Source organism: the organism of the source record quoted next, unplaced genomic scaffold, assembly GCF_019419815.1.
Source record: "Pyrus x bretschneideri cultivar Hongxiangsu unplaced genomic scaffold, Pyrus_bretschneideri_v1 Contig12, whole genome shotgun sequence".
Classification (NCBI taxonomy): Eukaryota; Viridiplantae; Streptophyta; class Magnoliopsida; order Rosales; family Rosaceae; genus Pyrus; species Pyrus x bretschneideri.
Genome location: NW_025999413.1, coordinates 1976359 through 2002159, shown reverse-complemented (window position 1 = coordinate 2002159; position 25801 = coordinate 1976359). Strand labels below are relative to the sequence as shown.

Below are 25801 nucleotides of genomic sequence, written 5' to 3'. Positions count from 1 at the left end.
TGGTTTAGTTTCAAGTTTGTCAATAAAATTTGTCCAAAAGCCCATAGAGGAATGGGGGGTCCACCAATTATCCTACGGGCCCGAGTGAAAATTCCACGAGGCCCAAATCTTAAAGTCCTTCGAAACGTTTTTTAAAAATTAAAAAAAAAAAGTACAATATTTCATTCATTAAAAAAGAACATTACAAACACGTATAATGAATAACTCGGCTTACAAAGAGTTCTTAAATATCAGATCTAAAAATATTATAATAAAGCATCACTAATCGCACAACAATGAATAGATTTCAAGTACTCGTTCTTGTAAATTGTATCAATGATTTTACGATAACGAGTTTTTTTTTTTTAATTAATATTTATACAACGATATTGGATACGAAGAAATAGCCTAAATCACACAATTATTGTATCACAATTTAGTATTGAACTTATCATGGAAAATAAAAAAAATAAAGATTTTCCAGTCACTATAAATAGGCAAACTGAAGAGAAAAGTGTAATGAGTTAAAACTAGGAATAGATCAATTTCTTCTCATGTAACCAAAACACAAAATATTAGTAGTAAGATTCTTTCCCTCCTATTCTCATCTCATTCTTTCCTCTCCTCTCATAATTTGTTTTGTTGTATTCTTTTTTTAAAAATTAATATAAAATATTAACGTAATTTGATCTAATAATTCAAGTAGAAGAAAGGGAAAAATAGAAGAAAGGGAAAAAGAAGAGATTAGAAAGAGAGAAAAACATTCTCCGAAAATTAGATATGTTGGTTGGGGTAGGCATCCGACAAACACGATATGTTATTCATTAGAGTAATTAAGCACTATAAATCCGCTACATGACATTTGATATTTAAAACCCCAGGGCCATACCAGTACTAATAATAAATAATTATCCCATTCAACACACATGCAGTAAGCAGTGGAAATTACAAAGGACAGAGGAAGAAAACCATTTATTTTCCTCTCTCTCTCACTCTCTCTCTCTCTCTCTCTCTCTATTAAATTCAAGGGCATTTGCTTCTGTTGCCATGGGTGACCATATCGGTGTAGCACTTGCCGCATCTTTCCCGGTTGCCGAATGTTCCCGGAGGAACGCAGCGGCAGCGGTCGCAGCACGTCGTGCAAGCTCTCATGCACACCCTCTTCCTTGAATGCAGCATGCACCTCTTGTCACACAATGGGATGCAATCTGCCCACCAAAATGATAAAACAATTTTAATCACAAATTAACCGGCCACATTTAGGGTTTTCAATTACATTATAGTCCGTGAACAAGTTCATGAGTTACATTTTAGTCCGTGAACTTGTTTACGAGATACATGTGACGTTTTAAAGTTCTACCTTAACTTAAATTCAGTCGAGGGACCAAAATATACTGGGGACATACTGGGGACTATAGAACGCCTAACATTTTGTAATTAGTACAAGGTTAAGGGTTTAATTAGAATAGTAAAAACATAAATTTCACTTCTCTATGGCAGTGAGAAGAATATTTACCTGCTTTGGACCTAACCGGGGGAAGTGGTGGATAAGTGGGTGGCTTCACCGGGGGACTGACAGGAGTTGGTGGCTTCACTGGGGGGATGACAGGAGTTGGTGGCTTCACTGGTGGGATGACTGGAGTTGGCTTGGCATATGGAGGAGATGGTGGCTTTGCAAGGGGAGGAGATGGTGGCTTGGTAAGTGGTGGAGACGGTGGCTTTGTAAGAGGTGGCTTGTAAATTGGTGGTGATGGCTTGGTGAGTGGTGGAGTTGGCGGCTTGGCTGGGGGGATGACAGGAGTTGGTGGCTTCACTGGTGGGATGACAGGAGTTGGTGGCTTCACTGGTGGATGACAGGAGTGGTGCTCACTGTGGGATAGGAGTTGGCTTGGCATATGGAGGAGATGGTGGCTTGGCAAGGGGAGGAGATGGTGGCTTGGTAAGTGGCGGAGACGGTGGCTTTGTAAGTGGAGGAGTAGGTGGCTTGTAAATTGGTGGTGATGGCTTGGTGAGTGGTGGAGTTGGTGGCTTGGCAAGGGGAGGAGTAGGGAGCTTGTAAATTGGTGGTGATGGCTTGGTAAGTGGTGGAGTTGGCGGCTTGGCAAGTGGTGGAGTGGGTGGCTTGACCACAAGCGGCGGCGGCGCTGGAGCCTTGGATAGAGGTGGTGGAGCTGTTGCCTTGACATAATTAATCTGTAATTATTTAATTTCACAACAATGAAGGTCAAAATTTCTACCAAAGATTGAACTTTTTGGTTAGCTCCAGTCGATGTAGATGTAAAAATTAGATTTTACCACACTGTTTAAAGTATATAATTAGAAGTACCTTAATCTTGAGTTCCTCATGATGATCAAGTGATGAAGCCTACAAGACCAAGGGTACCTTTCCAATTTAGACACCCAAATAAATGGGAAATTAAACCAAATAATAATACTAAGTAATAAAAATGTAGATAATTACGTACCCTAGCGGTGAAAAGGAGAATGGTTGCAAAGAGAAGGAGCATGGCTTTGGAAGCCATTGCAAAACAGCTGGAAAAGTCAAGATCTAAAAGGGAAGTACCGAGCAGTGATGATTCTAGGAGAAGCAGGGATGTGGTATAAATAGTGTTGAAAGGAAGGGACTGGTCCACCGCAGGAGGCAGGAGAGAAACACTTACCTACTATATCGAATAAGTTACTGAGTTGGTATCTCAAATTAATAACGTAATATCAAAAGTAAAAATTGAAATTTATAAACATTATATCATTGGTAAGAAAGAGACGTAAGAAAAACTATGTTCATTAGGGTTTATCTTAAATCTTACACGCTACTTGTGTGCCTTATAGTTTGGGATTTTGTCTTATTAATATAACGAGAACATCATTATATATGTATCTCAACTATACATTATTATTTAAAGTAAAAATAATATATGATCAGTTTGAAATACTGTTACAATATATCGAGAATAGAATAAGTAAATATCTTGCTAGATCGGTCAAGGTGATGATATGCCAGCTGCATGATGAAATGTGATCACAGCGAGCCAAGTTAGCTTGCTGTCCCGAAATCTGACTCGAGAGTTCAACCCACCTTCCCTTCTCTACCAAGTACTCTTATGTACCTATATCTACTTTTCCATTTTTTTTCATCTCCTCACATCACAGTGTGTGTCATCCCAAGTCAATGGCTTAATACTTTATTTAATGATTTAAACAAAAAATTTAAATGTCAACTGTGACATTATGTAGTCTATAAAATAAAATTTAAATATATAATATATGTAGCAACACTTGTAAATTAATATCCTCCACACAAGATCTGCACATAAAAACTAGAAACGAAAATTGCGTGGTATTATTTTTTTTAATGTAATTTTCATACAATATTTTTAGCATGTTAAATACTTCTCTTTTTTTCTAATCATTGGATTTAATAAGTTAAAAACAAATCGATGGTCAAATAGTCTGTTGGAGACTTGGAGTATGACCTTGACATGTTTTAAAACAGTCAATACTACAAAATTTAAAATCTACTGTTAGAAATTTCAAATTGCACGCTGATTCTACATTATTAGACAGATAATACAAATATGATATAAAAACTATGAAATAAAAGTAGTATTACTCGTTAATCTAAATCTAAAATTTGATACTTGAACTTATTAGGTTTCCTTGTTAATGAAAACTTTAACGAAAAGCTCCTGGTACTGTTCATTTTAATAAAAAATCATACTTTTACATTAAAAACTAAAAAATTAATCCTGATACTATTAATTTTATTATTTATTCTTATTATTAAAATTCAAAATTTTCAAATATTTTCATTAATTTTCTTTAATTGAATGAACACAGCTGGTTTTCTTTTTTTTGGGGTGGGGGGCTCGTAAGTCGTAACTTTCTTTTGAACACAGCTGGTTTTTTGTCAACAGATCCAACGATCGAATTGACCGATCAAAGTAAAAATTGATTCAACAACTCTAGGAATCATGGATTACAACTGGTTTCATTTATACCAATTGATGACAACAACAGGTTTCAAGTGCAGGCGACTGAGAATATATTATTTCGCCTATGGTACGTTTTTTAAACTAGAGATTTTTTTTTCTTTGATATTATTTATACTAAAAAGTGAAAGAGTGTGCTAAATCTTATACTAGATTAATCATAATAATATGATCTAAATTCGTCTTTGGCGAGAATCGAATTTAAGATATCTCACTTACAAATGAACAGAAATATCACTAGACTGTAGTACTAAGTGGTGTCCCGAGCTATTAATTCAATGTCATGTATTTGACTATCTCTATATGTTTTTTTTTAACAATTGATATTATCTACATTATGGGATGGGGGAGTGAATTAAGCCTTACACTAGATTAGTTATAATAATGTGGCTCAAATTCGCCTTTGACGACAATCAAACCAAAAGCCTCTCATTTATAAGTGAAGAGAAATACCACTAAATCGTAATACTAAACGATACCTCTATATATTCTTATACTAATATAAAAAGTACATTACAATGACGATGAACTCGTTCTATTTAAATAAACCCGAAACCAAATTAGATTTCACAGCAACGTGTTTTGTAGGACCCTCATATATATATATATATATGTGTGTGTATGCTAAATGAACCCTAATTATTATTATGTGATCTTTTTCGGAAGATTTATGAAAATGTGAGCCAAGTTGCATAGAGGCAGATTCTCTGCTCTCTCACTTTCTGTGTTCTTCTGTGTTTTCTTATTTGTGTGATCACAGTTAAGTCACTTCAACATTTTATATTATTTTTTTTATAAAGATAATAAGATAAAAAAAATAATAATATAAAATATTGATATGAATTAACCGTGATCATATAAAACAGAAAAGCACAAGAAGTAAGAGTGCAAAGAATCTGCCTCCAAGTTGCATATGTAAACAAAGACATGGTGTTTCCCCCAAAAAAAAAAAAAAAAAAAAAAAAAAGACATGGTAATCGATGTTATCTGCAAGGTTATGCATGCGGTCGACTCATTGCACGAAACGTTAATGGATCCACGCACACATAAAGTTAATCGACCAACTATACACCTTCTGCAAACATCACACACGATTTAAAACCCTAGACAGTTAAACCCAGCTGTATAATGTAGGGACAATTACTTTTCTTTTCACCTTTGGCAGAGAGGATAGCGTTATAAAATTATAATTACATCACACTTCCCAAAAACTTTGAAAAATCATATAGAATTGAAGTTAATTCTCTGCCGTTGGATTTTTCTTGTCAATAGGAACTTCACTCCGGGTGAGAAATGCCAGAAGACCCATCATCATCGTCAATCATGCATGCACATTCATGCAACACTTCAGGAAATCACATGACATCTCTCTATCAATCAAAATTGACATGAGCTCTCTCTCTCTCTCTGTCGGCATTGCAGGTGCAGTAGTGCACAGTTTATAATCTAGGGCCAACCTGTAAAACGCAAACATACAAATTTGTACGGATGAAATTATTATGTGAAAACGGCCTTGCCTGTACGTAAAGCAAGGAATGTGGGAGACTCCAACTCAACGAGCGTGCGTGGTTTAAGTCCATATGTTTTATCAGAAATTCTAAATATTCAACGAGGTTGATCAGAGAACTCATTTTAGTTCTTTGATCTTTTAAGAAATTAATATTTTAATAAATAGTGCAAGGTCATATTCTTACCATCTCCAACCGATGACCAAAGGGTTATAGAACTCGTTTTAGCCTTATCACAAAAAACCGTCTCCAATCGAGAATCAAATGGTTATAGTATGGAATGTGAAAAGAAATTGTGTAGGAAAAAATTAGAGGAAAAAAAAAAAAAGCCTACTGGGCATAAAAACAAAAAATGGGTTGGGATCATAAAAAAAAAAAAAAACTAAGCCCTAAACTCTAAAGTGGGCTGGGCAAACGGAAATGAACAAAAAATTAAAAAGGGGTTGGGCTAATGGAAAAGAACCCCAAAAAATAAAAATAAAAAATTGAAATTGGGCTAGCCCGCGGCCTGGCTGAAAGTGGCCAACCAGTTGGAGACGATTTTCGAGCTATTTTCGACCCTCTAGATCTTTCGGTTGGAGATGACCTAAGTTGCTTCGGAATATGAAATAACTTGTGTGTTTAACCGTGAAGTTTTGATATTTTTGCACAAATATCAAAAGATTAAAACATTCGGAATATGAAATACTTCGGACTACCGTAAAAAATCTCATATTTTACATATGGAGGGCTCAGAAGTCAGAACTGAAAGTGCAATTCATCCATGTCGTGCATAACACTAAACAAGCTAACGGGTTAATACAGAAGCAAGATGAATCATGTGTGCTTGCCTTGGAAAACATTTCACTCACAAGTATGCAGCGGTACACGAATGCAATTGTCTGCCCTACATGTGAATATATCACTAGTGTGATACGGGAAATGGTAGTTAGTTTTGGATTTTTTTTTTTAATTTTTTTTTTTTAACATTTGGTTATTTAGTTTGGAAGAAAGAACCAGCTAGTTACTTTGCTACGGTAACCCACATTTTCGAAAGTCGAAAAGACTTATAGAGACATTTAATTGTTAAATAATCAAAATAAAACCAAGATCTGAATTATAAGCCGTGTTTCACATAGCTCTCTTAAGTTTCATTAGGATTATATGACCCTCTTGAACTTTCAATTCATGGTAGTGTCCCTTAGTCCATTCAATTAGTTCGTCAAGTTTATGGACGTTTCTCGTCATTTTGGACTCTGCAGGTGTTTCAATTTCTTGAATTTGTTCGGGTACATTAGCACGAACTGAAAATTCAATGAAACCCGCAATCAAATGAAAATTTAGAAGGCAAAGTCTACGATTCAGGATACATTATCTTCGTTTTTGATTCCTCTGTTCTTTTTCTCACCAAAGCATTATCCAACCAACTTCTGTCTGCTTCAACTAAGACTCCGAACCTAGATTGATTGCGCCTTTTGGGTCTTTGGCACCCTATCTAGTATACTAGAATCTGGGAAATTAATCCCAGCCGTCCATGATTTTCATCCTCTCAAATTTACACCCACTTTTGAATCTCGCTCTCTTCCTATATATTAAAGTTCGTTTGAAAGTGCTTTTAAAATGATTCAAAGTGTTTTTGGTAAAATTGATTTTGGGTCCCAAAAGCGTTTTTAATTATTTTAAAAGCACTTCTAAACGAGCCCATGAAATATAAATATACTAAGAACAAAATCGCTTATGAGCAAAAGTGCTTCCAACATCAGCACTCTCAGACGAGCCTTATATTATATTAGCAACAAGTTTTGGATTCCAAAATGAGCACTGAAAACTTTACATCAAGGAGTGCTTTGCTCCATCGGAAGTTTTCGAAACATCTTTTACCCAACAGAATCCGATTGCATATGTTTTAAACAAGTTCGAATTTAATAGACTAATTCTTTCGGCTTACAAAACGACGCCTTCCCCTTCCCAGCATTTTGTTTGAGCTACTTCCCATTCCAATCCACTTCAACTTGTCCATCTGTTCAAGCATAAGATCCAATCAGTTCGAATAAATGAAAGCACAAACAATCAAAACCTGATGAATTTGGTACATTTGGAAGCCACTCACCTCGAAGATTTATTGCTCGGTTTGCTTGAACATCAGCCTCTGAATTGTATTCCTGCAACAAATAGCAGAATGCGTCACTTTCGAAAGAGCAATGTGTTCTCCTCAAAAATGAGTTCTTCGACTAGTGAAGATTTATCACACAAGTATTACTTTACACAATTTTCTTCGACCATGACTGAACTTACCCTAAGAACATGATTGATCTCAAATGACATAAACTTGTCTTTGAGCTCCTTGGCCACTTCACACAGGTCAGCCATATTCTGATTTTTCGTTTTCCAGAGACCTTGAACCTGTTTTATCAGAGACAGAAAGCATCGTAAAGCTTAAGGACACACAAATATGAAATAATTAAGGAAACAGGGTAAGGAGAAGAAAACGAAGAACTTTAAAAACTCAAAGTGCTATAACATTCACCAAGCTACGAACCTGCATGCAGACAAGTTTAGAGTCTCCTTTAACATGAATGTGTTTATATCCTTTCTCAAGAGCATATTTCAATCCCAGAATTACAGCTCGATATTCTGCAACGTTATTTGTTGCAATTCCCACCCCTTCACGCAAACGGTACACCTATAAAACCCAACCATATAATTGAAGGGCTAGAATTTACAAAAAATATGCTGTAAAAGGAACTAAATTATTTCAATGAAGTGCATACAGCGCTTCCATCTTCAGCTCGTAGCACAGCTCCTGCACCAGCTAGTCCAGGATTTCCTTTTGAAGCACCATCAAACTCAAGTATACAGGTTTGCTGAAAAAAGACAGGTCACAAACATTTTTCAAATCTTCACCTATAATAAGCATACCAATGTGATTCGACACATTCGATTTCACAAATAAAACTTACACAAAACGAAGAAATTCCAAGATTTTCAATGTGGTTATCCGGTGTGAAATGCCTCCTCTGAGATATCGGGAATGGAGTAGATCCAATCATGTCCTGCAATCTCTTAGGTGGTGAGTCCTTGGCAGCTGATTTTACTATAGAAGAATCCGGCTGCTGAAAAATTATGAATATGCACATGTAGAAACATAGGTAGATTAAGGTTACTATAAAGTATTAGTGGATACAATCGACGGAAACTTACACAACTAGATGAATTTGCAACAGCTTCAGTTTGAATATCAGATTTGAAATGCTTTCTCTGAGTCTGAGAGTTCGGGAATGCAGCAGCGCCAACCGCCTCATGCGATCTCTTTGGCGGTGAGTCAATGGCAGGAGAATCTGGCTGCTGAAAATTATGAACATGCCCACTTACACAATCAGTGACCAAATAAAAGATCGTCTACGATAAGATACCTATATCCATGCCACATGCCATGGAAAAAAGAAGAGCAAATCATCAAACCTGGATAGGGCAAGCAACGAGTTTTCCGAAAAGAGAGTCATCTTTCACATCACTGGCACTGATAGTATAAGAAGCATTCTTAAGGCCGTGGGCGACGAGGTACTCCTCAGCCTCCTTCGGCAAACAGTGGCCTTCGAACACACTTACAGAAGGATTGCATACCTAAAAAGCAAAACAAAACCTCATATGCATAGTAACTTCTTACAAAAGCACTTTTTTATTAATCTCTAGAGGCATATTTACACCACAAACTGTAACTAGAAGCAGAAATCTCTCACTGCCACCAGAAAGCACAAGACTTTTAAGAAAAGATACACCATAACCAAACAATGCAGCAACAAATTACGGTTATTTTAACAAATTAAAGAAAACCCAATTGAAAATTCAATTAGGTCAGCCAAAATTGATCAAGTTTTCTATAACATTGATAAAAGGGTGGAAAGAATTTACCGAAGAACCGGCTTGGTTTTGGCAATCCGTGAAGTTTTTGTAAATGCCAATAACGTCCCCTTTCCGAACAACATAAAAAGCATCACCTTCTTCCTCCATTGAGGCTCCAACTGCTAGCTTTCAAAACCCAGCACTGCAATTTCCCCAATGTCAAAAAGTTTACGAATTTAAGCAATGCAAACAACGATGATGAAACCCTAAATATTAATAAGGGAAAATGCTGAGTTGCGGAACATGAATTTGCTTTGAGGCGAAGGAAAGTTTGAATTTTGAAAAATCGAATGATGGAGACGCCTCCACACGTCGAGTCAGTGCTGCTAGTGACTCACCCGGTAAAGTTTACTTGAAAGTAGAAAGGAAGAAACGCCAATGGGCCTCATGGGTCGAGCTATGTCTCAGGGCCCAACGTGTTTTTCGTTTCGGTAACGGAGTTTTTTTTGTCAAACAGTATATTTTGATAGATTAAATATTAGGTTAGTTATCGACGGAGTTCGAACCTACGTCGTGATGTATGGAAAATGAAGAGAATGTACGAAATGAAAACTTGAAATTGAAACTAGTTTTTTTTTTCCTTGATAATTTGATGGTTAATGTTTATCAAACGAGCTTTAAAGACTAAAACAAAACAATATCAAACGACTCTAAATTAATTGAATATTAACCATTAGTTTGATTATTTGAAATGAAAAATACTTACCACTTCTAGAGTGTAATTCTTCTACGTAAATAAATCAAAGATTTTGAGTATATAGAAACTTACATGTGGTCCAATATCTAGTGAATATGGGTTGATTTATTTGATACTAGCAGATGAGTACACACAAAGTGTATGAGAAAATTTTTTATTTTTGTTTTTGAAATAGAAGGAGGGAGGAAGAGAGTGATAGAGTGGGAAGTTTTTTTTTTATTTTTTTATTTTTATTTATTTTTTTTAATTAGAGATATGTTAAGATTACATGAAGGTGAGGCTTTGAATAAAAAAAAAAAGCAAAATTTGGTTGTGTGAAATTGCATTTATGCCCCATATTTCTTATTCATGTTCTGTTTTGATTAGAGGATTAAACTGGTAATTTCATAGGGTTTTGATTGACAATGAGTGTTTTATTAATTAGTAGAGATATTTGAATGACTAAACGATCACTGATCCAACTGATTTTTGTAGAGATAGTCTTCAAATAAATATTAAGAGATTGAACAGTTCCAATTATGAAAAATATGCATTGAATATACGTTATTTGCAAGTGGAGAAATGAGCTCATCTCCCATGGAGGAAAAGTAAGCATTATCCTTTTAGTTAATTACTTTTGTATATATGTCCGACTTTGATTAGTAGAAATATAGAAACTAATGAAGCAAAAATTATTCACCTGCCCGGTGAAATAACCTGACCTAATAAGAAATCTCAACTCACTATGTCCTTCGATACAATCAAATAGATTGCTACAAGAACATTTGATTCGTATTGTAAGAAGTCGAGCATGTCAATTTGAAATAATTCCAAACTAGGTAGGACTGTAGGAGGATGACCGAGGTGTCTCAATTCATAGTTGTGGGCATGTCAAGTGTTCTCACAGTTTCATTTTAGTTGCCACCAGATGCAGACATGTTAACATGTCACATCTGCACATGTTCCCCTTGATTGCCTGCACCGCACTTCCTACATATCTGTCTACATCTAACAGCTAATACATTGCTCAATCTGTACACAGATTAAACGTTTCAGAAATCAACACCGTCTTAGTTTCGAATCTCGGTTATAATTTACGCAGCATAAATCCGATTATGGCTCGAATTTAGGTAACACAATATGTTCCTTTTATAAACTACTATGTTTGGTACATTTTGTTTCTCGGTTGTTTGTTGAGTTGGTTAAGTTTTGTGTTTGTTTTTAAAGTTTTAGTGACGATTTTCACACTCTTTCCTGTTATGCTTTCGTAAATCAATAAATCAGAGAGCGGAACGTATAGGAGCAAGAAGAGGAAGTGTAAACGAACGCAAAGAGAGTGTAAAAAGCGGAGATTCATAAAACAATAAAAAGTAACCGAGTTGTTTATACTTAATTGTCAATACTTCATACACCGATGACATATACCATTGTACAATTAACTCATTTCTTATACCTTCTAACAAAACGGAAAATATTTCTACACGTAAAAATGAATTCAACTTTTACACACCATCTGATTTGTCCCACGCAATAATTTCTCAGTCCGTAATTAGGGTTTATCATAGCTGTAAAAAAAATAACTATGGGAAAAAAATATTGCACTTTGTTTTAGGTTTTTTTAGCCCATCTGCTCACCTATTAAGTCCAGCCCTACCGCAAGAAATGACAAGCCTTGGAAAAGCAAGAAGTAGAAGTGAACTCCATGAGCAGATAAGAAGCTTCTGGCTGCTGCAGTGAGCAGCAAGAAAGCAAGAGCAAGCTCTTTCCTGTATATCCCGTTCTTCTTCTTTTTCTTCGGAGCTACCACTTCTTGTTCCTTGAGTTTGCTTAACAATTCTAGACCCGACTCGGAGTTCCTCCTCAGGATCTTCTCTTCGCTCGCAGACATCGATTCCCTCTCAGCATAGGCTAGCAAATCCGACTCAGATGATCTTCCGGTCTTCTTTGTCACCACCCACTCGTAAGAACTTCCGAGCTGAAACAGCCCCGAGACCATGGCGTTGAATTTTGTGACAGACATTGTGTTCTCGAAGAGCAGGTAGGGGACCAAGAAAGGGAAAGATTTCGGGGACGGGAGGATGTTTAGAAAGGACATGAAAATCGGAATGTAGCAGATTACCCAAAGAGGAAGTTCAGCCTCGGGTAAGAACATGGTCAGTGGAAGTATGATACAAAACAATGTGAATGAGTAGAAGGGAAGAATTAGCTTCCTCAACAGAAAGAAAAGAAATATCAAGTTCGATTTCTTCCAAATCGATATCTGCACAAAATTCACATAATTTCGGAAGATTAGAACGCGATACATAAACAAACAATTCAAGCATTTCTTTGGAAGCAATCAATCGAACAAAGTTGAACGATGAAATCTGTACCTTGGAAGTCAAGATAGCAGGAAGACACAATCTGAAGAGCTGCATTGGACCCGAATGCCAACGGTGCTGCTGCTTCTTATAAGTTTCATAAGACTCTGGCAATTCACAGAGGACTCTGACATCGTTGAGGAAGATCATTTTCCATCCGTTCAAGTGTGCTCGAACGGCAATGTCCATGTCCTCAACGGTTGTTCTCTCCAGCCAGCCTCCTGATTCTTCCAAGGCCTTGATTCTCCAAACTCCTGCGGTCCCATTGAACCCAAAGAAATTGAGAAACACTCCATTCACTTGCTGTTCCACTTCAAAATGGAAGCACAAATTGATGTTTTGGAGCCTTGTGAGTAAGTTCTCGTCCTTGTTCACGAAAGACCATCGAGCCTGGACAAGTCCTAGTTCCGGATTTCCCTGTGACAAAATCTCAGGATCGTTAGTCAAAAGTTCAATTCCCTTTAATGTAACAATAAAAAAGATCAATAGGGAAGATGTCCTCACCTTGAAATGAGGAACTGTCAGCTTAAGGTAATCAGAATTCGGAGTGAAATCAGCATCGAAAATTGCCACAAACTCGTAGTCTTTGACATAATCACAACCCATGGCGGATTTAAGGTTGCCGGCTTTGTAGCCGGTTCTAATCAACCGATGTCTGTAGATTATGTTTACACCTTTCTGATGCCACAACGAGACTTCGTCTTTGATCAAATTCTGCAAATTTATATCATCTGAGTCATCTAGAACCTGAATCAAAAGTCTGTCTCTTGGCCAATCCATCTGGCATGCAGATGCAATTGCTTGTTCATACACCTACGAGTTAGGAAAGATATAGATAAGCAATAAAGAAGGCTTCACATAATTGGAAGTGAACGAAAGCAGAGTACAAAAAGGTAATATAAAGTTGAGGCAGAACCAATGGCAGATGGATCGAAGAACAGCTTGAAAGACGTTAGTCCATAAACATCAAAATCTAGGCTTTGCAAGTTCAACCCGCAAAGCCTAAATTTTGATATTCCTGAAGTTATGCCTATCAAGTAGTTCTTCGATCCAGTCCGTCATTTGTTCTAACAACAAATGTCAATTGACTTGGAAATACAATCCAAAAAAGGTACATAGAGTTTTTCATAAAACAGGTGACCGAATGAGTTGAGAGCAACTTGATAGGCGTAAGTTCACAACGAGCAAAACCCGAGCTTTGCAGGTTGGAGGTCCAAGCTCGGAATTGGGCCCCATAATCCACTATCAACCTGCAATGCCTAAAATTTGTTGTTTCTAAACTTACGCCTATCAAGTTGCTCTTCAATCCACTCCGCTCTCTGATCTAAATCCGATAACAAATGCCAATTGCCAACAGACAGAAAAAGAAGTAGGCAGTGAAAAGAAGTAAAAATTCAATGAGCTAGATTGCTCTGTTACCTCTCTCTCATTGCACATAGGGATCTGAATAAGCACCATTGGAAAACTAGAAGGATCTTCAATGTCAAAAGCATCTTCTGCAATTGTTGGCTTTATCTTCTTGTACTTGATCCAGAAGCATCCAACACACAAAACCAATCGATCAAAAGATTGAATCAGAAAAAGCACAACGCAGAAGTTGGACATCATGATAGCCGCAGGGGCAATATAGTCAACTCTGAAAGTCAACCAAACCATGTAGCACCACTGCACCAGACCCTGCACCTCCCATGGCTGATACAAATTCAAATTCCAGTTCTTGTAATGCGCAACTACTTCCATGACCAGAGCCAAAATCGACAACCCGAGGAAGACTTTGATGAATTTGTACAGCCTTCCTCGGGTTTTTGGCTCTTCGTCGGTCAAGTCAGACCGCGCAATGCGCTTTTTAAGCGAAAGGAACATTGCCCTCAACGCCATTGGCAGCCATGAGAGGCAGGCGAATACTCTGTTCACTTTGAGGAGAAGAACCCATGTGAATTGCTTGGTGCTCACGGCCTTCTGTTTCTCCAGAAAGGCTGAGGAATCCAAAATATTGTGTTTCTGTGACGGGTTTTCGGGCTTTTCGATTGTGACCACGACTGTGCTCGGAGCCATTGCTTGGGAATCCGATTCCCACAGAAAAAACAGAGGAACGGGAAACAAATACTCTGCCAATGAATCAAAGATCAAATCTTTAAGCTGAAGATTTACTGGGTTTTCAGATATGGGAAGAACCCATGAAAGTTTTCAACTTTTTATGCAGTTTCCACTGAAATCTGGATCTTTTAAATATTGAATTCTAGAGAGAGGAGAGATAGTATGAACTCTCCTGAGCCGCTGTGAACAACAAAGGAAACAGGAGAGAAATACAAATTCCTTTTGATCAATAAGAAATGGAACGTTCAGGCCAGTTTCTTAATTATATATTTATATATTTCTTAATTAGCCAATGATGATCAGGCACAGTAGATTAAGCTCAGTCAATGTAAATTGGCATCCAAACCTTAGAGAAATTTTTCATTATGATAGAAACGGGTGCTACAACATGTATTTTTATGTAAATAGTAAAAAATTTTATTTTTTAAATTATTAACTTTTTAACGCACATATTCCATCATTTGTATAGTGATATATGATGTACCATTTTGTGTGCCGATCGAATCTCGTGTGCCGATCAGATTGAAAAATCTCTCCAAACCTTGATTTTTTTTTTTTTTTAAGATGTTTGAATCTCGTCTAATTTGGTTCTATGACGAGCAATCGAGTCCTGACGTGCGTCAATCTTGGGTTGTCCGTTTATGATGACAGCCAGGTTACAACCAGATGGCAGATCACAACCCCTCGCCCCACATAGAAAGTGGTTCTTGTCTGCTTATTTTCGAGCTCCACATGCACTGAAGTTTCACTTCCTCTTTTCCGTTTTTAACATTAATTAAGAGTTCGTTTAGATGTAGTTTTAAAATGATCGAAATCAGTTTTTGATGAAAATATTTTTAGAATTAATCTTTAATAAATATACAAGTAAATTGTAAAAAATAATGTTTTTGGAACTCAAAAAATTTTTTTTAAAAGCATTTTCAATCATTTTAAAATACATACAAACGGGCCTTAAAAATTATTCATGAAATTTAGACCATGTTCTACTTTGTCATCAGATTTTTTTAATTTAGTTTTTAGCAACTCTAAAGTGTCGCTTTATGTCGATCCTCATGAATCATGATTGTCAATTTTGTCACCATTTCTACTCAGATTTTTGTCCAATTTTTAATTCATACAATGTCTTTTAATTTCTGTAATTCATACAATGGCTCACGATTTTGCACCAATGTCATACAATCGCAGTCAATTTGTAAATTAGCTATTAAGTGATGATGTGATATCCCACATCATCCAGGGAAGTGATCATTATATGTATATTCACATCCTACCTAGCACGAGGCATTTTGGAAGCTCATTGGTTTCGGGTTCCGTAGGAACTCCGAAGTTAAGTGAGTAGCGCGCGAGAGCATTCCCAGGATGGGTGACCCATCGGGAAGTTCTTGTATGAGTTCCCAAAAACAAAATCGTGAGGACGTGGTCAGGGCCCAAAGCGAACAATATCGTGCTACGGTGGTGGAGCGGGCCCGGGAAGGGGTTCCCCTAGGCTGAGATGTGACAATTTGGTATCAGATCCTAACCCTGGTCGCGAGTGTGCCGACGAGGACGACTGGCCCATAAGGGGGTGGATTGTGACATCCCACATCGCGCAAGGGAGTGATCCTTATATGTATATTTTCATCTCTACCTAGCACGAGGCCTTTTGAGAGCTCACTGGTTTTGGGTTCTGTAGGAACTCCGAAGTTAAGCAAATAGCGCGCGAGAGCATTCCCGGATGGGTGACCCATCGGAAAGTTCTCTTTATGAGTTCCCAAAAATGAAACCATGAGAGCGTGGTCGGGACCCAAAGCGAATAATATCGTGGTACGGTGATGGAGCGGACCCGAAAAATGATCCCCGGACCGGGATGCGACAGATGAGGTGGCAAGCATGGAACTCATATTTTACTGACTTGGAATCTAAACCAGCGCATCCGGAGCCGAAGACTAAGCCCACTCCACCAGGACCAGGTCGCTGCTGACCTCTTATTCATCGCCAGTGACATCTCCGCCTCATTGGTGAGTGCTAAAATATCTGGTACATTGTCTCTGAAGGATGAGAACCAACTAGTAGCATCTATATTGAGAATTCAAGTATTATATACATCATTAGTCCGATCCTTTGTAAGAACAACCCATGATAGCAAACTTGCTAGCGTTTCTTGCCTGGCGAACAAGTCCGCCTCCTTCTACCTCAAGACCGGCCTCATCTGGCACGATCTTCGGAGCTTTGATCTCACTTACTCATGCTCCGGATGAACCACATACCTCATCTCAAAGATCAACCTCGACAACGTCTCCGATTTCGGAGAGAGAAAGCTTCTCCTGAACCTGAGCATCGCAAGTGCATGAGGGCGCTGAGAGAATGGACCACCATCAGAGCCTCTCGATACTGGCAATGAAGAGCTGGTGGGGTTGGGGGAAGTACACGAGGTCGAGAAGGAGCTTAGGGGGAACGTGATAAATAAGGGGATTCCCGATAGCGTTTTTGTGTCGGCTGTGGACGCTTATTTCAGGCGGCTGGGACAGCCGGAAAAGAGACAGCGAAATGAGTGTTTCTGGGTGATGGCGGAGCTCGTATCAGACGACAAAGTGGTTGCCCTCTTCAATGGCGAGGCAGCTAAAAAAAAGAGATTTTTTTTTCCTTTTTTAATTTTTAAATAGAACATTAAATGAATTGAAAGAATCTACTAATTTTTAAATTATTAATAATTAAATATAAGCTCCACACTTGTCTCATCATCACTTAACAACATAATTATCGGTTAGAACATTGACATGACTAATAAAAATAAATGAACATTGAACAAGACTTATAATTCATGATGTGGTATGGCTGTCATTAAGTGAGATCTAGCTTGTGATTTGGACTTTTGGTTGTGTAATCTGCCCTGCATGCTTGTTTAATTAAACTTTAATAACTTTAATTAACAAATTTGTACATTTTTTATGTAAACATGTTAAAAAATAAAAAATAAGCACCGCTTGCAATTGCAGAACACAGAAAGTCCAGGTGCATGTTCATATTAAATGAATGATTCATACATGGCACCTAACAGGAGTATTAGTATTAGGCTCCCACATTGACAGTTTCGATTTAATCTTCTTATTTCGTTTTCAGCATGTCAACTTTCGATAATATTGTAGTCATATCAGAGTCTGAAACGTTTAAACCAATGTCGTGAATGCAGAACATTTTTAGGGTTTAGTAAAAATGAGACAAGTCGAACCAGGCACACGTTGCTGCGTCATGCTTGGACTGCGGACGGGGCTACGGCCATTTTCAATTTTTTGCAGTAGAATACTCTGAAAATAAAAATAAAAAGAAGATCAAACTTGACTGTAAGGAGACGCAGTCACGCCATTTTGATTAACTGAGCTTATTCTTGTTAAGTTTTGAGCTTTTATCTCCAAAATACTAATTGCTTTCATGTTTTAAAGCCTTAATTCATGAAGCAACATCTCTCAATTAGGGGAAAAACTTCAGGCATAAGGTCTTCGTGACGTTTCCGATGTGGGTTCAGCACCCGGCTCATACTTGCATGAGACCCTTTTTAGTGGATAACATGATGAATCTACCTTAAAACCATGTTAAAATTTTAGAGACAGTTCAGTGACCCATTACTAATCACATCAAGATTTATATATATAGTGATACATATATAAACGGTTATGATCATAAACACAAAATTCTATAATTCGAAAACTAAGATTTTTGAGTATGAGATCCTATCATCCTTGATAGTCAACTATTGTTAAAACAAATAAGCACCGCATGCAATTGCAAAACACAGAAAGTCTGAATGTATTTTATATTAAGTGAATGATTCATGCGTACTACCTCACAGGAGTATTTAGTAATAGTCTCCCACATTCACAATTCCGATTTAATCTTATTTGTTTTCAGCATGTCAACTTTTTTAGGGTTTAGAAAAATGAGAAAAGTCAAACCATGTGCACATTGCTGCGATATGCCTGGACCGCGGACGAGGCTGCGGCCATTTTCAATATTTTTTGCAGTACAATACTCTGAAAAGAAAAGAAAGGAAGATCGAACTCGAGTGTAAGGAGACGATCACGTTATTTTGATTAATCACGCTATTTTGATTAACTGAGCTTATTCGTGTTAAGTTCTAAGCTTTGATCTCCAAAATACCAAATGCTTTCATGTTTTAGTGACTTGATCATCAGTAAGCAACAGCTCTCAATTAAGGGAAAATTAAACTTCAGGCATAAGGTCTTCATGACGTTTCTGATGTGGATTCAACAACCGGCCCATACTCGCCTAACACTACGTTAAAGTTTTGGAGGCGGTTTAGTGACTCATTACTCACATCAATATTGTTCTTAACTTAATCACATGTGCAATCTGATATGTATGAGATTTATACAAAACGTATTAGTACAATTAGTAGTGGAACCATTTAATATAAGAGAGATTTAATTTCATGAGAGGTTTATAATGTTGGACATATACTTGAAGAAAATGGCACTACTCTTGACAACATAACAACTTCTTATTAGACGGCTTTACAAGTCTGATCACTTAACGCTCCTACTAAAAATTCACTCCTTTGACCAATTACTAATTTTTTTTTTTTTTTTGGAAACATTGACCAATTACTAATTTGCTACAAAGAAACTGAAACCAAAGGAAAAAGGAATTTGACATATCAAAGCTTAGATGTGTCCAAATGAATCCTTCTAATCTTCACTTTTTATAAATAAAAAAAATTATACACACGCAAAACGAGTACATTAGTTTATCGAAGAAGTCTCATTTTGTAAGGTTTCACTTTCAGGTGGAAAACTCGGAAGATAGTGGGAACTTAGTGGGCATGTGATCCCAAACATCTGCAGGCCCCTCTCCTCATTCTGGTGGAAGCATGTCACTTTTTCTTTTGGTCAACCTTTCCGGCCTGCGGAAGTTGCTCAACAGAGAGTTCAACCCTAGTCTTCAAGTTAAAGCGTCAGTTAAAACGGTTATTTACCCACGTGTAGTAGACACATAAATGCTTCTAGGTATTTTGCAATAAAGCTTCAACACTATAAATGTGGCTGCCATGATGAGATACGTATGCTAGAAGAAATCCGACATATCACTTGATTACAGATATAACAACTAAATAATATAAAACGCTACATTTTGTGGTTGTTTTAGAACTAACTTGACGATAAATATTGAAAGAACAAGAGACTACTTGAATCTCTCTGTGACAACGAGTCAAAACCTTGGTTGTGTATAGGTGATTTTAATGAGACTCTCCAAGCTCATGAGCAGGAAGGAGGCAATGTGAGACTAGATAGGCAGATGGCGGGATTTCGTTCCGTGGTGGAGCATTGCAATTTCATTGATCTAGGCTACTCGGGGAACAAATTTACATGGTTTACGATAAAAGGGGGTGGTATCAAAGTAAGATTGGATCACGCCTTGGGCAATCAAGAATGAGTGGACTTGATTTCGCGGTTCACAGTAAGGCATTTGAATAAGTCAACGTCTAATCATGTTCCAGTGCTGATTAACTGGTCGGGGTGCATTCCATGTCGAGGCAAAAAACAATTCCAGTATGAGGAATGTTGGCATATGCAGGAAGGATGTTCTGAGGTGGTACATGAGGGATGGGAGTGTGTTATTGATGGTTCACCAATGTTCTAGGTTACGGAAAAGATTAAGATGACTTCAATGAAATTAAATTAAATTAAATTAAATTATTGGGCGAGGAGCACTACCAGGTTTGGACAGATGGAAATTCGGGAAGTGGAGGACAAGCTCACAAGTTTGTTGGGGCATCCGTTTTATGATGAGTCTATTCTTCTACCCCCAAAAAAAAAAAAAAAAAATTGGTTGGGAGATTGAATAGACTACTTGAACATGAGGAGCAATTCTGGAGACAACATTTTAAAGAAAATTGGGTTAACTTGATCGTAAAACCAAATATTTCCACCAGAAAGCAAACAGGAGACAAAAATGTAATTGTTTGTTTGGTTTAATAGATGACGATGGGGTATGGCGTGAGGACAGAGTTGGAATGGAAGAAGTTGTGGTTTCGTATTTTTCCAAGTTATTTACTTCTAATGGGGTGCATAACTTTGAGGAAATCCTTTGCCACATTGTTCAGTCGGTTACGAAGGAGATGAATTCTAGATTGATCGACCATATATAGATGAGGAGATAAAAAATGTAGTGTTTCAAATGCATCATGTGAAAGTCCTTGGCCCTGATGGTATGTCTCATGGGTTTTATCAAAAACACTAGGGAGTGGTTGGTGCGGATGTATGCAATGGTGTTCGACACTTGTTGCTCTCGAGACAAATGCTATGGAAAATTAATTACACACATGTCACACTGATTCCCAAAGTTAAGGATGCAACGACGATGACATAGCTTCGTCCAATCAGTCTTTGCAATGTAATTTATAAAATTGTGGCGAAGGTACTTATTAATAGGTTAAAGGCTATCCTTCCACGTATTATTTCTCTTACTCAAAGTGCATCTATTTGGTGGCTGCTAAAGTCGTCCACTATATGCATAAGCGATCGTCGGGGTCTAATGGGTTAATGGCTCTAAAACTTGATATTAGCAAGGCTTATGACCGTGTGGAATGGAGATTTCTTGAAGCCTTGATGTACCGAATGGGGTTCTCAGAACAGTAGATCCGCATGGTTATGTTGTGTGTTACAACGGTGTCCTACTCCTTTAAGGTGAATGGGACCCGGTGGGCTATGTGCACCCGGAACACGGAATTTGTCAGGGAGACCCTCTCTCTCCCTATTTGTTTATTATATATGCTAAGGGCTTATCGACGTTACTAAGAAAGGTAGAGTTTAATGGGGATTTGCAAAGGATTAAAGTGTGTCGTGGTGCACCTAGTATCCACCATTTGTTTTTCGCTGATGATAGTTTCCTCTTCGCTCGTGGTACCGTTGATGAGTGATGGATGATTATACAGTTACTACGCTCGTATGAGATGGCTTCTGGACAAGCTGTGAATTTTGAGAGGTCTCCTTTAGTCTAAATCTCACTAACTATGATAAGCAATTATTGGCTAAGGGTGCGTTTGTTGCACCGGACTGTCTTGGACTGGATTAGCTTCAGGGACTAAGTTAGACTGGCTTAGACTAGACTAAGCTGGACTAGTTTAGTGAAGCGTTTGGTGTAGTGTCGGACTAAGAAGTAGGATAATAAGAAAAATGAAAAAAAAAACCCATGATATATTACAAAATATTTTATTTTCTTCAACTTCAATTCCAACCAAATATTAACGTTATTCCTGTTAAACATTCCATCTTCTCTATGTTCAAAGTATGTTGGTGTCACTCAAATACCGTATTTAATCCAACCTCCTTCTTCTAGCAATTGCCACTAGTGCCATCTACCATACTAGATATTGCAAATTCTTGAGATTTCAGAACCAACAATTGATAATTTGTTTCACACTTAAACAAAAACCCATCCACAACAAAGCAACCCATCACAATTTTTTCCCAAAAATATCAAATTTACACAAAAGAATCCATGTGGGTTTTGCGAATAAGGAAATATACCAACAAGAACAAATAATACAAAAGACATACATCAGATATAGCAAAAACATATACATACATATATGTGTGCGTGTATGTAAATGTGTGTATATATATACACATATATATACAAACCCAGAAAATGGGGCTTTCTATAATCTCAGCTTAAATTAGAAAGAACCACCATTGCAAACACCATTAAACCAAACGGAACATATTCAAAAAGCTGAAATTCATATTATATTACCAAAAAAATAAGCAAATCTGAGGAAGATTGAGGATATATGGCATTACATCTTTCCATCTGAAAATATCAGTTCTTCGTGCCCAGATGGACTTCACGGCCATCATCATCTGAATTCAACCTCCTTCTGAGGGAGCTGACGCAGTGCTACGGCGGTGGTAGCCATCGTCGAGACTTAGATAGAGAGAGCGGGAGATGACCTTGGGAAATGGAGTGGGGTGGCGTCGGCATCGATCTAGGCCTCAGATCGAATCGACCCATCGGTGGGTGCTAATTCGATTTTGGGATTTAGGGGTGGGTGGTAATGAGATAGAGCAGGGAGAGAAAAGAAGATCCATGCAGGGAAGGAGTGGAGGATTTGACGTCGAGGTCGTTGATTACGATGAGTAGTGAACAGACGAAGCAGACGAAGGAAAGGCTTAGTAGTCCGCTGCATTTTGGGGGGTTTCGCTAAGAACCTCTAACGAGGTCTCTAGTCGAGGCGAATCCCGTTTAATCCCACTAAAACTAGTCCCTGGGATTACCAAACACGGGACTACACTAATTTTTAATGTAGTCCAATCCAGTGAAGGCTAGTGAACCCAAACAAACACCCCCTAATTGTCTTGGCATGAGGAGGGTGGAATTCCTTGATAAATATTTGGGGTTGTTGATGCTTGTTCAAAAATCGAAGAAGGAAACCTTTGCGTATGTGAAAGATAAAATGTGGAAGAAATTACAAAGTTGGTGGGGGTGGCATACTGAGCAATGCAGGACATGAATTATTAATTAAAACGGTCCCTGAAGCTCTGCTTATGTATTCCATGCAATGTTTCATTCTCCCCAAATATTTTTGCGAGGAGCTGAATAGGATGATAGCTAAGTTTTGGTAGAGTGGTGATCCGGGAAGACGGAAAATACACTGGCTTAATTGGAGATATTTTTGTAAGCCCAAGAATGAGGAGGGATTAGGCTTTAGAGATCTCTATGCATTTAATTTGGCGCTGTTGGTAAAGCAAGCATGGCGATTTCTCCAGCAACTGGAAGCACTTGTTTTCCAAGTTTTTAAAGCTAGATATTTTCCTAGGTTAGAATTTATGGAAGCACTAATGACTCCTAATAGTTCGTATGTTTGGAAAAGCATCGCAGCTTCAAGGCAGGTGATTCACAAAAGTCAGCGGTGGTAAGTGGGCAATGGGCAGAAGATTTGGATATGGAGACAATTGGGTGTTGAGGGAATCCTTTTTTTTTTTTTTTTTAATTTTAACGCTACCACCGAGGAATTGGGATATGGAGGCTGCGGTGGAAGAGCTTATTTGGGGTGTACCGAGGTTGTTGAATGATGATTTTTCACCTGAGGAAGTGGAGTTAATCCGAAGCACTCTGCTTAGCGTACAAGATGTCGAAGATAGGCGAATATGGCATTATGAAAGTAATGGGAAGTTCTCAGTCAGGAGTGTTTATCAGATGGCTCAGGGTATACTTGAAAATAACGGTAGTGGTGCAAGTGGATCTTCGTCTTCTTTTGGTGGTGTGGGGGAGAAAATTTGGAAGAAACTCTGGAATGCGAGTGTTCCGGAAAGGTGAAGATTTGTGCTTGACGTGCATGCTTGGACTCCTTACCCACACAGTTGAATCTAAGCAAAAGGAAAGTGATGGGAAACGAGGCGTCTGTGGTATGTGGTGTACAAGTAGAATTAACAGAGTATGTATTTAGAGATTGTAGCTTGGCAAGAGTGGTGTGGTTTCGAAGTCTAGGGCTAAGGGTGGATAGTGGTTGTGACCGATTGTCTCTTGTGCAGTGGATGGTTACGTGTGTGCAGTAGCTTCCCATGGTTGTTTTTGAGCTCTGGTTGATGTTTTTATGGGCAATGCGGAAGCACATGAATGAGGTGCTGTGGAATGGGGCTCGGATGCCACCACATGAGATAGTTTTGAGGACTGGGGGTTGGATGCATGAATTTCATAAATGGCACAAACCCCAGACTCGGAGGACGGCTAAAGAGTTCAAAAAATGGAGGAAACCTGGGGTGAGATGGATCAAATGTAATTTTAATGGGGCTTGGAGTAAAGGCAGCTCTCGGGGAGGCTATGGTGTCATGCTTAGGGATCACACATGTGTATTTCTAGGAACTATGGCTGGTTCTATCGAGGGGTATGCGTCGGCCCTGTACTCGGAGCTGATTGCAGCTCGCCATGCAGTGAGGTTGGTCAAGAGGCTATATCCACCTGATGTCAAGGTAAAGTTGGAAGGTGATTCAAGTGTGGTGATGGCTGCTATGAAAGGAAAAGGGGACGATGATTCCATTTGGGGATCAATTATAAATGATTTGAGGTTCTTTCTTAAGGAGTTGCCTTATATGGAGTGTGGACACGTTCAGAGGGAAGGTAACTCAATTGCGCATCGTCTTGCTCGGATGGACCTCAGTTGTTTTCAGGAGGTGGTGTGGTTCGAGAAGCCTCCAGATTTGATTCAAGATCTTTTGTTTGAGGAAGATATGTAATCTCATTTCATATTGTTCATTTGAGGATAGGACTTTCGTTGTGCGGGACGCTCTTTTTCTTAGACTAGGTTGAAAGCCTCGACAAGATTTTTATCAAAACCCAGTTAGTACACTATCCTCAGTTTGTACGAATTCTAAATTGCTTTAATGAATATTGTACTTGTTTCAAAAAAAATAAATAAATAAATAAATAAAAAAAAAACATATCAATAGTTTTTCAAACACTCGGGGCCTACTGACATTTGATGAGGCAAGTTAGACATCTGTCGTGTCCTCTCAACATCTCTCAATGTCATTTAGAAAAATAAAACAACTATTTATACAGACCTCTGTAAAGTCCCCGTGTAACCCTTCAGACAATTTTTTTGACTTACGCAAGGTCCCGAGACCAAAATATGTCGCTAAATTAATCCGCCATTAAAGGTGTGTGTGTGGATACACAGAACAAATGAAGATACAAATAAAATTTCGCGTCAATGTCGCATTGACTTACGGAAAAAAAAACAAATGGGGATTGCAGTTTATTGACGTGATTGGATGTGAGATTGCATGCAAAATTAATCTAGCAGCTAATTAAGGAATGTAATTTAACCCGAAAATCTTGAAACATCGAGAGCCCACCGGCACTGTTGCAGCAGGCAGAGGATATGAAATCTCAGACCGATTTTGTCTTTGCCGTTTGGCTGATCAAGTCCCATCTGTGAGTGCTCCTCAGTCCCCATGTGATTATCTACCCTGGACTTTGCTGTACGCGTCAATATATAGTAATCCATATATATATATATATATATATATATATATAATAACAATTTCATGACACTGCATTATTACATTGCAACAGTTTTTTATCTATACAACATAAGGTATGGAGATTTCACGTGCAGACATTATTATATTCTTTTATTTCCTTTTCTTTACCCTGCACCTCCTCGAGCGTTGGTATTTACGTTGCATGGGGATTAATCATTGACCTAATTGCACTAAAGTGTAAACTAATCTAGATTAAGGTACACTTACTTATACATGTTCAAGCTTTAATTAGCCACAACCTGTGTACCTCGAAGAGGGAAAGAATTAAAAA

The 25801-nt window shown here is 38.0% G+C and overlaps 4 protein-coding genes across 6 annotated transcripts; 1 reads left to right on the top strand and 3 right to left on the bottom strand.

The window, feature by feature from the left end:
• Positions 1 to 874: 874 nt before the first annotated feature.
• LOC103936443 (gibberellin-regulated protein 14) lies at positions 875 to 2603 on the bottom strand. Its single transcript, XM_009346275.3, has 4 exons — positions 2445 to 2603; positions 2306 to 2344; positions 1496 to 2172; positions 875 to 1187 (listed from the first exon to the last, which is right to left on the bottom strand). The coding sequence occupies exons 2-4, from the start codon at positions 2323 to 2325 to the stop codon at positions 1003 to 1005; spliced, it is 882 nt and encodes a 293-aa protein (XP_009344550.2). The 5' UTR covers positions 2326 to 2344; positions 2445 to 2603; the 3' UTR covers positions 875 to 1002.
• A 4587-nt stretch (positions 2604 to 7190) lies between these two features.
• LOC103936444 lies at positions 7191 to 9686 on the bottom strand. Of its 3 annotated transcripts, none has more exons than XM_009346279.2 (9): positions 9368 to 9686; positions 8918 to 9079; positions 8657 to 8800; positions 8416 to 8565; positions 8227 to 8319; positions 7995 to 8138; positions 7751 to 7858; positions 7566 to 7617; positions 7191 to 7475 (listed from the first exon to the last, which is right to left on the bottom strand). In XM_009346279.2, the coding sequence occupies exons 1-9, from the start codon at positions 9464 to 9466 to the stop codon at positions 7441 to 7443; spliced, it is 987 nt and encodes a 328-aa protein (XP_009344554.2). In that variant the 5' UTR covers positions 9467 to 9686; the 3' UTR covers positions 7191 to 7440. The 3 variants fall into 3 exon arrangements, with proteins under 3 accessions (XP_009344554.2, XP_009344553.2, XP_009344555.2); XM_009346278.2 differs by having other exon boundaries at positions 8416 to 8568; positions 9368 to 9685; XM_009346280.2 differs by having other exon boundaries at positions 8416 to 8508; positions 9368 to 9685.
• Positions 9687 to 11386: 1700 nt separating this feature from the next.
• LOC103936438 (xyloglucan glycosyltransferase 4-like) lies at positions 11387 to 14734 on the bottom strand. The gene is made up of 4 exons (XM_009346271.3): positions 13814 to 14734; positions 12899 to 13207; positions 12407 to 12811; positions 11387 to 12294 (listed from the first exon to the last, which is right to left on the bottom strand). Exons 1-4 carry the CDS (start codon positions 14447 to 14449, stop codon positions 11653 to 11655), a joined length of 1992 nt encoding a protein of 663 aa, XP_009344546.2. The 5' UTR covers positions 14450 to 14734; the 3' UTR covers positions 11387 to 11652.
• Positions 14735 to 24087: 9353 nt separating this feature from the next.
• LOC103936456 lies at positions 24088 to 24720 on the top strand. The gene has a single exon (XM_009346289.2). The coding sequence runs from the start codon at positions 24088 to 24090 to the stop codon at positions 24718 to 24720; it is 633 nt and encodes a 210-aa protein (XP_009344564.2).
• Positions 24721 to 25801: the final 1081 nt, after the last annotated feature.